The sequence below is a fragment of the Cetorhinus maximus genome, chromosome 8 (assembly GCF_964194155.1).
Source record: "Cetorhinus maximus chromosome 8, sCetMax3.hap1.1, whole genome shotgun sequence".
In the NCBI taxonomy this organism is placed as follows: domain Eukaryota; kingdom Metazoa; phylum Chordata; class Chondrichthyes; order Lamniformes; family Cetorhinidae; genus Cetorhinus; species Cetorhinus maximus.
Window position 1 is genome coordinate 81,820,635 of NC_135886.1, and position 13,754 is coordinate 81,834,388.

The 13,754-nt window shown below is 40.1% G+C and overlaps 2 protein-coding genes across 6 annotated transcripts in view; one reads left to right on the forward strand and one right to left on the reverse strand.

The window, feature by feature from the left end:
- LOC144683781 (NADPH oxidase 2-like) overlaps window positions 1–3,081 on the forward strand; it is a 28,731-nt gene extending 25,650 nt beyond the window's left edge. Inside the window, exon 13 of the mRNA XM_078547165.1 lies at window positions 939–3,081. Within this exon, the coding sequence (XP_078403291.1) occupies window positions 939–1,065 (127 nt within the window). The 3' untranslated portion in view covers window positions 1,066–3,081. The remainder of the gene's footprint in view (window positions 1–938) is intronic.
- Window positions 3,082–5,800: 2,719 nt separating this feature from the next.
- cstf2 (cleavage stimulation factor, 3' pre-RNA, subunit 2) overlaps window positions 5,801–13,754 on the reverse strand; it is an 81,928-nt gene continuing 73,974 nt past the window's right edge. For all 5 annotated transcript variants that reach the window (XM_078547168.1, XM_078547167.1, XM_078547170.1 and 2 more), the window contains one exon: window positions 5,801–6,557. The gene's annotated coding sequence lies outside the window, so the exon portion shown is untranslated. The remainder of the gene's footprint in view (window positions 6,558–13,754) is intronic.

A 13,754-nucleotide genomic window follows, 5' to 3' on the forward strand; every position in this document is an offset into this window, starting at 1 on the left:
ACAGAAAATGCTGGAAATGTAGAGATCAGTCAGCACCTGTAAAGGGAAAAGCATTAAATTTTCATGCATAATCCTTCATCAGAACTGAAATCTAAACAATAAGCAAACTCCTTAGGGTTGAAAGAAAAACAAGGAGCAAAAATTCAAAGGGGGACAATTGGAGAATTTTGGACATATACAGTAGGGTTTGCCAGTAGCAGAGGAAGAACAGACCAATACTCTAGGCGCAGATCTCATTGTCAGTACTGTTGAAAGGTTAACGCCTGAAATGTCAACTCACCCTGTCCTCACAGATGTATACAGGCCAATTCCACATCACCAGCACCCCATTGCAAACAAAATAGGGATATAGCTAAAGCGCTGAACTTACTAAAGTCATTGCTCAATGCAGAGGGCTGTTGAATGCCCTCGCTAAAAATACTATTACCAATGTTTGTCTTCTGACTGGTTATTAAAATATTGAAGGCCGAAGACAGAGGAGTCAGAGCGAGAAGGGCAGTTACAGTAGTGAGCCACAAAGGGGGTCAGGATCACACTTGTGGACAGAATGGAGGTGTTCGGCAAAACCATCATCTGATCTGCAAAACAGCAGAGGCAGTAGAAATGGGGCTAAGGTTCTTTTCGACCATTGTTGAGGTAAAACCTTGTCTGAAGGAATGATAGTGGAGTTTCTTATTATAAGCCATTTTATGGTTTCCATGAGTTAGATTATCAATTTGTTCTGAATTCAGGACTGTATGTGCTATTGAGTGATACCCACTGGGCTCTGGTTAAATCTTATCCAAACTTGTTTCATATATTCCCTTATATCCTGATGAAAAAGCAACCTTTTGTTCAACAAATCACAACTGAATTAACACCTGGTTTGCAGAAATAAAAATAGTATGTGACAAAGATAAAATCTGAAATTAATAACTTATGAATTTGTACCTTTGCAGAACAACTGTTGGAGTTTTCCTGTGTGGACCACAACCTCTGGCTAAAGCTTTAGAACAATGCTCAAACAAGTACTCTGAGGTCAACCCTTTGGGAGTCCATTTCCATTTCAACAAGGAGAATTTCTAGGTTTCAGGGGAAGACCAAATAATGGAAGAATACTGAAGAGGCAATGCTCATTTTATAGGGCGTTCCCTTCCCAAAGCAATTCTGAAGATGTGGCATTAATGTTCTGAATACATACAAGCGGATCATCTTGAAATTCACTGGCTATGCAGGCTGGAATTCTCTAATCTTTAGACTGCAGATTTTTCCCATTCATTTTAATGGCTGGAGAATCAAGGACTTGCAAAGTAAGGTGTGCATAATGAGTGATATTGTCATCACAATAAGATAGTCAGAATGTTCAAAAGAAATGTTATTGTGGATTATATGTAAACTAAAAATATTGGATGGGGTTTTCTGGCCCCAGCCACTGTTGCAATTATCACAGCTAGGATGGAAAATTTGAGACCAGCCAAAGGTCCGTTGATTTCGGGCGGGAATTTCCGGACCTGTGGCAGGTGGGACCGGAAAATCCGGCTCTAATTTTTAATTGTTTATCTTTGTTCATATATTCTCTCAAACCTGAATTGAAATGGAGAAAGTTCAAAAACCACATAAATTTTCACCAAAGATGAACTTGGGGATGTCACGTTTGAGCACACTGGGATAACGATCACTGTTCCTTCCATGGTGCGATTGGTACCAGACTGGCTATAGCACCGTGGAAGTGCAACTAGTGCAATGACTCTGATCAGGGATAGTGTTTCCTCTGGCTGTGGTGTCTAGAACAAGGATTCACAGTCTCAGGACACGGGGTAGACCATTTAGGACTGAGATGAAGATAAACTTCTTCACTCAAGGGTGGTGAACCTATGGAATTCTTTACCACAGAGGCTATGGAGGCTAAGTCACTGAATATATTTAAGAAGGAAATAGATACGTTTCTGGACTCTAAAGGTATCAAGGGTAATGGGGAGAGTGTGGGGGTATGGCACTGAAATAGAGGATCAGCCATGATCATATTGAATGGCAGGGCAGACTTGAAGAGCCAAATGACCTACCTCCTGCTCCTACTTTCTATGTTTCTATGATTTAATCAGTATTATATGCTTTAGTAAACTGGGCTAAAGATTGCTAGTAATGTGTACTGGTTGTACTGATTCAAGCAGGTGGTTAAAGTTGTCTATAGATTTTGCTCTGTCTTCAAAATTCAAGTAGGAAGGGAAAGGAGGAAATAGACTAAGCTTAGCTGTGCATGTATATATAACTTTCTTAGGACAAACCTGTCATGTTAAAGAAATCCAGAATCAGTAACAAATTCAAGGTACTCCTATGCAATATGCAGTTGGTCAACTTTGATGATAACAAACTCAAACAAAGGTATTATTTTGGCTGCGTGGCTGTAATCTTGTCCTGGAGTTAGAAGGATGGGGATCACACTTCATTCATGTAACCTAGGCTGACAATTCAGTGCAGTACTGAGGCAGTGTTGAGATACTATTTCTCAGATGAGATGAGATGTTTAACCTAAGCCATAACTGCCTATATGGAAGTGTATTCGAAGTATAGCAGGAATTCAGTGTCCTGGCATATGCCCACGCACATCCCTCAATCAACGCCATTAATAAAGAGATTGTCTGACCATTCTTTCTTCCAATCATTTGGTATTTGTGGGATCTTGCTGTTTGTAAAATGGTTGCTGTATTTGCCTGCTTAACAACAATGGCCACACTTCAAATGTCATTAATTATGAATGAAATGTTTTTTTAAAAATCCAGAAATTGTGAAAGTTAAATAAATGCAAGTTTCTTTTCAAAACTCTCCACCCGAATCATAAATTGCTGGATAGGAAACCGCATAGTAATTTATGTGCACCATTTCAAATGTGACCCAGTCGTTGTTTTAAATCGTGTTATTTTAACTGCTGAACATAGGTTCTAAGGATTCAATTACACAAAACCGAGACAATGAGACCAGTCAAAGTATGTATGTCAAAAGTTCATTTTTTTTCCAAGTCTGACCCCTGTCCCACCTCCCCAAAATATTATATACAAGTTCAGCCTCACCCTAGAAAATAAAATTACCTTGGCCTCAATTAAATCAATTGTCTTGAATGCTTTGTTTTCCTGGAGCTCTAGAAACCAGGCCCCACCCGGAAATCTTCAATAACCTGAACACCAATCTTAAATAAACTGTTTGTCCAGGGAAACTCTTTTCCATTAACTATTTCCAGCCACACCCTCCTTTACCGACATACGAACATAATGGATAGAGTTTGCCATTAACCCCTTTGGTCTTTTTGGTCACAATTACTTCAAGCAGTGGTGTTCTTCAGAAATAACAACTTTCATTTATATAAATGCCTTAAATGTTGCAAATTCTCCAAGGTGTTCCAGAGCAGTATGACAAAACTCGGCACTGAGCCAAAGCAGACATTAGGACAGGCAACCAAACGCATCGTAAAAAGGCAGGTTTTAAGGAGTGTCATAAAAAAAGACAGATGTGGAGGCGCAAAGATGTTTGGGAAGGGAATTCCAAAGCTTAGGGCCATGGCAGCTGAAGGCACAGCGCAAGTGGTGGGTGAAGGCAGGGGGAAGCTACATAAAAAACAAGAGTTTTTTCAGGAACTGAGCGCGCTTTGGGGCTGGAGGAAATAGCACAGATAGAGAGGTGTGATAAGACCAAGGAGGGATTGAAAAACAAGAGTGACAATTTAAGATCAAGGCCTTGCTGGACCAGGAACCAATGTAGTTCAGCGAGCACAGGAGTGATGGGTGGAGGAGGACTTGGTGCAGGTTAGAATATGAGCAAAATTAAGAACATAGGTGATCAACCCAGATTTAGATAAAAATCACACAAGTTGCCTGTTAAAGAAAGGAGAGGCAAAACTGAATTCCTTTATCCTCTCGCCATCTGTCTTGTAAGCAGAGGTGTTTTAATTGTTTAAAAATAGCTTGTGGCATATTTCATAAACCCTCTGTTTGTGAAGTCCAACTTTTAAAGTGACTCTCAGCAAATTCCCTTTATGGAGTTTGTTAGTTTATTCACACATTCAAACCCCAGGGGGTGATTGCAACTTCACACATGCACTAAAATATACAATAAAGGGGTAGAAAATAGCTTATTCATAGCTGTAAAATTCCTAACAGTAAAAGGACCACAGAAATGGATATCAGTTCACATTATTTCCAGAGTCCAGAAAAGACAAATTCCAGAATGGGGAGGGGGCGGGGTTCCTTCATGGGGAAGTTCCAGTTCTGGTGGGTTCCTGCTAGAAGACAACAGTGCAGAATCCCTTTCAAGTGGATGGTGATGCAGCAAGATGAGATTTCTGTACATAGACTGGGTCTGCTTGGCAGGCGATGGTCAGAGATAAATAGGTTTCAAAGGGCTGGAACTTGTTGCAGGTTGCTTGTTCAACCTGGAGTCCTGCTGCTGGTCTTGAAGGTTAGAGGTAAATCAGCAGACTACCTGTTTCTGAGTTCTCAACTGAATATAGGGGTTTCAAAATGGTCATTTGAATCATGTGCAGTAATGGCCAAACAGTAAAGGGAAGCATTGTCCAGTACATGCCTTCAAAAAACCAAGAATCCTAGAAGGAGCTACTTTGCTCAACCTACCAGGCTGTTACCAATAGCATGTGATTGAAACTGCCAAGGGCGGGTGAGTGATGTTCCACATGAACAACTAGAGTACAAAGCTCTATTTTTCAAACAAGAAAACATTGTCACAGCTGCCAAGAAATGAGTTGAACCACAAAAGGTGAAAATTGCTATCTGACTTTTAATCAAAAAATTATATTTGCATCTTGTTCAAAAAACAGGTCTTTGTTGTTACTCTAGTGTTTGTGTGGAACATCACTCACCCGCCCTTGGCAGTTTCAATCACATGCTATTGGTAACAGCCTGGTAGATTGAGCAAAGTAGCTTCTTCTAGCATTCTTGATTTTTTGAAGGCATGTACTGGACAATGCGTCCTTTTACTGTTTGGCCATTATTGCACATGACTCAAGAAAACATTGTTCAACAACTTGTACAGCAACAGAACATTCCTGGTGTAGTACTGGTATTTTCTCAAACAAAAAAAATATTTTGCATATTAAGAGTCTGATAGCAATTTTCACCTTCTGTGGTTCAACTTATTTCTTGGCAGCTATGCAATCGTTATTTTGCTGGTGTCACCTTCTTCCCTCAAGGTTGACTGCCATGGATCTCCACCTCTGTCTGTCCATCCTTTACACATTTTGCATAGGTCAACTGCATTCAGTCCATTATACCCGTCATCCATTTTCTCCTTTGCTTCCCTCCCCTACATTTTCCATTGATCTTCCCCCCCCCCGCAAATAACTATCTCCGTCGACTATAATGACGCGACTGAAGTATTGTATCTTTCTCTCTTTGATGTCATACACTAATTTCCAATTTCTCCAGCCATTTCCAGCACTTCCTTTTTAGTCTGTCTTTGTAGGATATGCAGAACATCCACATCTCAAATGCATTCAGCTTATCAATTGTCTCTTTGTTCGTCATCCATGTTTCAGAGGTATTAACATGCGTAGCACCTCAGCATTCTTTTCCTAAAATTCAGGTTCAGTTTCTTTGAAGTTAACACGTCCTTCATTCTGACATAGCTGATCTTAGCTATCTCAATTTTCCTTCGGATCTCACAATCACCTCTCCCATTATGACAATCAGGCTACTGTGAAATCCCCCTCAAGGCATGCACACTGAATTGACCATATAAGAATTTTTAATTCTGCAAGTTTATTCTACATGCTATTAATAAAGAAGGAAAAATTTAGTCTGAACACTGAGGTGCAGTGAAAGATCTCTTTATGTAAAAATTGCTGCAAGAACATCACATTTCTCTAACACACACAAAAGCAATTGAGAACTCAACTGATCTTTAATGCCAAAAAACATTAGGCACACTCACTGGATGTGGCTGCATCTTGTATTTAAAGATGGAGAAAAAGGTTTATAAACAAACAAAGATCTCAGCATTAGCTAACATGCAGTGGAGCCATATGGAAAAGGAGTTTTTCAAGATGTTTTTCTGGGGGGAGGGAGTGGTTGGGAGGAAATGGACTTTGAGGCAGGTAGGAAACAGACAGGACCATTTGAACATGCTCTGCTTTGCAAATAAAACCTGGTCTGAATGATGATTTTTCCTAGGTGTAACACCAGGTTTCTTGACTGTTTCTATACCTAACATCTTGAAGTGGTCAGTATATATTCTGTAGATTCCTCTTACAAATGGAAAGCAATTTTCAACCCCGACAGTATCCACAAAAGAGCAAGCCATACAAACATTGTCTTTTTCCTCCTCCCATACAGTAGATTTCTCAATGCGTCAAAATTTCATGATGCATTTTTAACAAAAAGCTAAGAAAACAAATTCAGTTATTAAGTGTTTCCATTGGTGATAAGAGTCCTTTGGATTTTTTTTTCTCTACTTCGGTGAATTGAAGCAAATAAAGATGACGACCAAGGACCCTCACTTGATACACTGCCACTATAATAAGTAACCAGGGTAATTGAAACTTCCTCAAGCAGGCAGCCCACAAAATATCCATTCTGAAAGACAGAGGGAGAAAGACAGATTCTTATTAGGAACAGCTGAGAGAGCAGATAGCAAACCTGTCCTCATCAATAACAAAATTAAAGATACAAAAATAACGAGAGATTATTTTCTGCTAAACATCTACCCCACTCCCAGTTTTGGCTTCTTGGAGTGAAACTTACCCAAGTGTTACTCCTAAAGTGGGGCTGAACAGTAGCGTCCTGAATTTCTTCCCGAGGTCAAGTTACATGAGCCGGGAAATCTCTTGGCTCAGCATACTCGCCTCAGAGAATAAGTGCCCCAAATGGCACAATTTTTGCTCCGGGGGGGGGAGAGAGAGAGATGGAGTAATGAGTTTTAGGCCCTCTAGCCCTTGCCCCTCACACCCCATCATTGCCTCACCCACCAACCTATGCCTCCTCACCCAACCCATAACCCCTCATACCTCTATGCCATCTCATGCCTCCACCCACCTCCATGGCCCCTTATAGCCCCATGCCAATTCATGGCCCCTTATAGCCCCATGCCAATTCATAGCCCCATGGTCCCTTATAGCTACCATGCCAACCCATGAATCACCACCCCAACACCCTTTGCCCTTACACCCTCCATGCCAACCTACCCAGTATTGGCCATGAGCAGACTTCAGGAGCTATGTTGAGATGGAATAAAGATCTAAATATCTATTACAGCTTTCACTATAATAAAAAAAACACTCCAATTCATGACAGCCCATTTACAACTTCAAAAATTCAAATACTTAATCCTTAATGAATACAAGTAGTTTGCTTTGATGTTCCCCACATCAAAGACAGCTCATCCTTTAATAACCTCTGAGCTGTCAATTGAAGTGTGAACTTACAATCCTCCTGCTGGGATAACTGCAGGTTGTTGGAAGCAGCCAACCATTGATAATGATAGCCTTGGGGTCATGTCAACAAACAGCTATTGTGAATACTGGAACAGGTTTTTTTTCAACTCTGACATAGGCAGGCTGTTTTTTCCAAATTTTTATAGAAGGCCAGGGATTTGAATAACTTGACAAATTGACAGTTCTACAGGCCTTATTTGCCCTTCAACAGCATTTACGACTTCTCAAATTTGTAACTCCCACATTGTGGATTGATGCTCTTGCTACAGCAAAAATGGAGTTTATTTGAACTCAGCACTATTTCAATTGGCCCAGCCAAGTTGGGGTTTCCTTCATGTGTGAGTCACATCCCACTGCCTTCTCCTACCAATGAAAACGGGATCTGTTGGAAATAGGATAGAACTTCCAGATCTGGGTCCTGCCCGCCATTTTTAATGATCCATGGAGTTTCCACAACTTCGCAAAACTCAGGCCTAGGAGTGCCCAGTGTTACTCCGGAATATAGGGTCTCAGTTGTCACATGGCCACAGGACAAAGAAATCTTGATAAACTTAACCTAATCATTTTTTACCAAATATTGAAATTGCTAAACATGCACACCGATCCAAAGTAGTAAAAATTATATATATCATGGAGAGGAAAGGCTAACTAGTACAATCTTGAGCAATTAAAGTGCAATCTGTTTTTCCAAAGCTACCTGTTCAAAAACCAAGTACTACAAAACCAACCAACATCGCTTTTGGCCACTAATTTACTTTTTCACTCAGTGGATGTATACAGCTGAAGGTAACATTTATCACATCAAGTACTCTAAATCTACAGTAACAGCTGGAGCAAAATATCATTTTGGAATGTAAATGTATGGGAATAAGAGAAAAGACAGTTTTGCAAACTGGCTGATAAATTGTATTACAGATATTATATAAAACTTATATATTTCCATATTAGAAAGGAATGCATCAATTTACTTGATGTCACCATGCCATCAATTGCTTTAGTAAATTTGTCATACTTACAACAATGGATAAATAACAATGTTTAGGCTACAGTGGGCGCACATTAAACATTGCACCGTAAGGTCCCCCATCTTCAAATCTCTGTAGCAGTGTTCTCAGGCTGGGAGCGAATGCTATGAGGTCAGGTGATTTATGTTCGATTTGTAAAATTGTATTTAGCAACAAAAGAAGCTTGGCAGTTGTAATAAGCAGTGTGCCTTCTTAGGCTCGTACACATACAAGGCCAGTCATATCCATGCTCAATGCCACACCAGGCTAGTGAAAGCACAAGAAACTACCAGTGGCAGATTACTATACCATGAAGTTCAAATGTGCAACCATGGGAAGTGGCAATGGATTTTGGTGAGGACACGAGAAAAGGGAGGGAGGGTTGGAGAACACATGGGGAGTGGGAAGGGAGGGGAGGAGAGGAGGGGGGAGGCCAGGTGCACACAGGAGAAGTGCATGCAGAAGGGTAGTAGCATGGAGAGAAGCGGCATGCACAGAAGCACCGCAGGAAGGGATGGGCATGGAGGAGAGGGGGTGCTGTGGAGAGGGGGCAGGGTGCATGGAGTGAGGCAGAGCGCATGGAAGGCACGTGGAGAAGGTTGTTTCAATTTTAAGTAATTTTGATCAGTTTACAACCCTTCCCCCGGCACTGCTGTTCCCTGCTAAGTTTGCGACTGGTTTCACAGGTTTTTCCACTTCAGTTGTCAGCTTCCTGATCAGTGTTTCACTCTCCTGCGTCAGAGTGCGATTCTCTGCCGCCTCTGTCTCCAACCCAGCCACCATTTTCTCTCTCTGCCCCGCAATGATTCTGCACACCTCCTGGATCTTCATTTCCATGGAAGTACCTCTACTGATACTTTACCCTTCAAACAGCTTCTGGACTTCCCTCGCCTGCTATACCTGTCTCCTAATTTGGACAACAGTTTGGTGATGCTCCAAGCCAACTCCATCCTACCTACTTGCATCTTATCTAGGATGACCAGAAGGCTCCAGCTGGGACCTTCTGGGTTTTTCACCAAGCAACCTGGTGTCCCAACGCTGTTCTACAAAATGCTCAAATGTCCATGTTTTCAGCTCTGTTGAGGCTCCACACCCCTTTCCCCAACCTTCACATTCTATTTACTTACACGTGGTTCACCTTTCAGTGCCCTGGTTGGTCATTCTGTCAGAATGCTCTGATTGGCCAATCAGGAACTCCATGGAAGAGGCCAGCGGTGGGAAGCCGGTGACAAGGGGGTTGGGGGGTTGGAGAATGGGAAGCAAAATGGGGTGGGAGGTGGGAACCGTAGGCCAGCAGGGTTTATATATCTGTTTAATTTATCACTAAACATAGGCCAGGATTTTACGGCCCCGCCGCAGCGTGTCTCCCCTCGGTGGATGCGGCAAGCCATTTAAATTTCCATTTAGTTCGGCAGGACCCTGCTGAGTGGGAGGGACTGTAAAATCCTGTCTAAAATGTAATTTGATTATGGAGAGCTGTTATATTTAAGGTTTAAAGATACTTAAAAAGAGACTAAGGTTTATTAGTGTAAGAGTAAGCACGCAGAGAAAATGCTGACATCTGCCTAAAAGATAACAATTTACTAATGCTTTGAGGGTCAGAAGAAAATTGAATGTTGCAGAGTGAAGCAAAGATCAAAAGATATTCCAGAACTTATGTTTGTCTTTAAAGAACTTTTTGTGATTTTTAGCTGAACAAAACCTAACATTTTCTTTCAAAATTCAAACCCATTTCTGAAAAAAGCTAATTGAAATGCTTTTCATTACATTATGATATACATGGATGATGATTTTTTTTATGTGCAAGCAGAGTGGTGGTGATTGGGAGGAGTGTGGGGGCCAAGTTAACTTTGTATAATTCACATCCAGAACCTTTAAGTGCAATTAATACCAATCTCACAATATAACTGCACCCTAAAATTATAACACCCAAAATCAGCAAAAAATAATACGAGCAGGAACAATTATGCCAGTTTGTTGGCAAACCTTTTTTCACTTTTTGATTATTTGCAAGTGGTATGTCTGTATGTGTCTCTCTGTATGCTGAGTGTGTGTGACTGGTGGGTTGGGGACTGGGACAGAATACAATTTTTAACACTGTTATTATGCCAGGCCCTGCTGCCACAGTACAGTTTTTTTTAAAAAATTGACTTCAACAACAAGCATTTGCCTACTTTTGAAATACCAGACTTCCATGGCATGCAATTGCAATTTTTTGGCCGCAACTGAAATAAAGTGCCACTGGCAACTAGAGCCAAGAAAATCTTGAAATGCAAAGTAACAAGTGTGTGCAGTGTTCAGTAACATATTCTTTGAATTCCACAGTGGGATTAGTGAAACTACAAGGCCACTAGGAGTTGTCTCAGGTTTTAACATCACAGAAGACAACTAAATATTAAAAAGGAGGTTGTGGTTTTGCAACACCAGCTTGCAGTCATACCATTCTAACACTGACAATGTGTTGCAGACTAACATTAAGCACACCTTCCACTGCTGAAGATTGCAAAATATAAAGGACCCACTCTCCATGATCCAACCTCTCAGTAAATTGACGTTGAACCAAAAGGGAAAAAAGTTTACTTTCCCCCCATTAACTGTCTGCTGGGGACCACAGTCTCTGACTGGATGCTGCAACAGTAGAGCAGCATTTGATAGCTGTGTTACATGGCTGTTTAGTGTTTATGCCAATTAAGATGTCATCACATCAACTCAACTGCCCCTCCTCAGAATCCTGTGATTAGCCACCCAATTTGTCAATCATCATAGAGCCCCACCTTCCCGAGGCTTTTTAATGTGTCCCAGTTTTGACTTTTAAAAATCTGGTCACCCTCATTTTATCCCACCACAGGACCTCCAACTTTAACTGTGGACTCCCTCCTATTATCTCCTATCTATTTTCTGATTACCACTATATATCTATCATCTTAATTGCAGGTAACCAGGTCTATGTAACTTGAGTTTTCCCAATGTCCATTTGCATTTGCCATATGTCTGTCATTTCAAATCTGAACCAATCACTTCTTTTTCCACTTATTTTCTACCTCTTTATCTTCTCTTCTCTTTACCCTGCCTAGCACCCTCTCCTCTGCAGTCATTCCTCCTTTCCAAGTATACTAAATGCTTAGTAAAGCATCCCAAGGTGTTCAAAGAAGCCTTGTCAAACAAAATTTTGAGACCAAGGCATGAGGTATTAGGATAATTGCTGCTATGTTTCCCTTTCTCCAAAGCTAGGGACTTAGACTTCAGCAGCTGGGAAATTAAAATACAGAGACAGAGTGGGAAAGGGGAGAGAGAGACAGGCAGAGTGGGAAAAGAAAGCAAACGAAAAGTTGAGCTGAGTTTCAGGAGTGCTATGCCTGAGACACAGAAGCTGTGCTTCTCAGGGCTTGTTTGGGTAATTCAGTGTTATCCAATTTGATTTTATATAGTTTTCTGTTATATTCAGTGATTTATTTTATTTTACAAGTTATCCCGGCTAGGAATGCACAGTGCTGCATATGTATAAGTTGAAATGCTGTACTGTACATTGGTTTTTCCAGGCAAGAAATATCTGAAGGAACCTGACTCCAGCTTTAACATTGATTCCTATAGGAACCCATGATTCATAAAGTTGTTTCACGTAAAGTCACAATTTTCAGGAACGCAACCACAATTTTAAGTGAGGGCTTACAGTATGGAAAAAAACTTGCAAAACTATAGCACTTTTTACACTCTTGCCCAAATGGACAACACTTACCAAAGCACTTCAGAGTCAATGAATTTTGAAGTGCAGTCACTGTTATTTTGTAGGTAAACCCAGCAAACAATTCACACATAGCAAAGTCCCACAAACAGCAGATATAACAAAATCATTTTTTAAAATCAAGTATTAGTAACAGTTATTAAAATAATTTTTTAAAAAGTGAACTAATAAAGTGAACTAATAGCTCTGAGAACAAAAATAAGTACCTTTAACACCATAACTATAAATAGTTCAATTTTACTTTGCTTCCTTGTTCGAATTAAAAAGCATTATAATTTTCAGAAAGGTTCATTATATGAGGGAAAGGGAATAGAGTAACTTATCAGTAATGAGACACATTTGGCATATTCACCGCTATTGGCACAGGTTCAAGATATTTATATGCCCTAGCTCATAAAAGATAGCTAAAGCAATAATTACAAATACTCCTTTGTTCCTGTAACAAATTGCATGCTTTAAAGTCATTGTATATGCACAACAAATGAGTAGGTAGGTTGACTCAGACTGTGTTTACATTACACAAAGCAATAGTTTATCTCTGAAACTTTTATTTATTCAGACTTGCTTCCCGTCGTCTTGTTCAAAATTATTATTGAAGTAACCAGGAAGGATGGAATATTCCATTTGGTCGCCTGCAATTTTCTTCTCCAGCCAACCTGACAGCTAACCATAACATTCTTCATCGAAAATGTATAAACAGCGCTTATAACCCATGAGCTCGAGGACAAAATCACCCATAATGCCACAAATCCCACCCAAGTTAAGATCAACACAGCAGAGACAAAACACAATGGATGCTGGAAACGTGAAATAGTTATATATCTGAAACATCAACTTTTTCCTCTATCCAGATACTGCCTGACCTGTTTGCTGCATCCAGCATTTTTTGAGTTTAATTCAGCAAAAAAAAAAATTTGGTTTGAAATTCCTGTTTAGATGACTTGGTATCACAAAAATACAAGTTTGTTCTTGCTTACAGTTGCAAGAAACAAATTGTTAAAGAATGAATAGGAATATCAGGATAAGATTAAAACAATTATTTGAGTGAAAAATGACTCTTTCCACAATTTTTGAACACTTTCAGAGAGAGAGTTGTGGTGTTTCTGAAGGTGCGTTGGTGAAGCGTAATGGCCCAGGATTTGCAATGAGAAAAAGTGAGGCTATCAGCACCCACCATGATTATTCAGTTTATCAGACAGCAATTTCTAAAGTATGCACAAGCACAGTTATACACTAATAAATCTGGAAATTGTTTTGAGTTATCTCAATCCTCCACAGGCTGCAGCATAACAGTACCTCATGACAGACTCAGCATTAAAATTCATAAGGAAGTGAAGTTGCTGTATTTGTCTACTACCTAAATGCTAAACATGGCAGAAAAGTAGTCCCTCGTTCTTTCAAAATTTACTAAATATTGGAGATTTTTAAAAAACTTTTTGTCTTCCATCGTTCGCTCTTAATTCCATTTTTCTTTTCCACTTTTACTTTTGCTTTCTGTTTATGATTTAAAATCTAACTTATAGTTCCTGTTTTTGACTGTGCCTGCCTCAGTGAGGATTCTTCAATCTGCATTGTTTCTTATTCTGCTCACTGT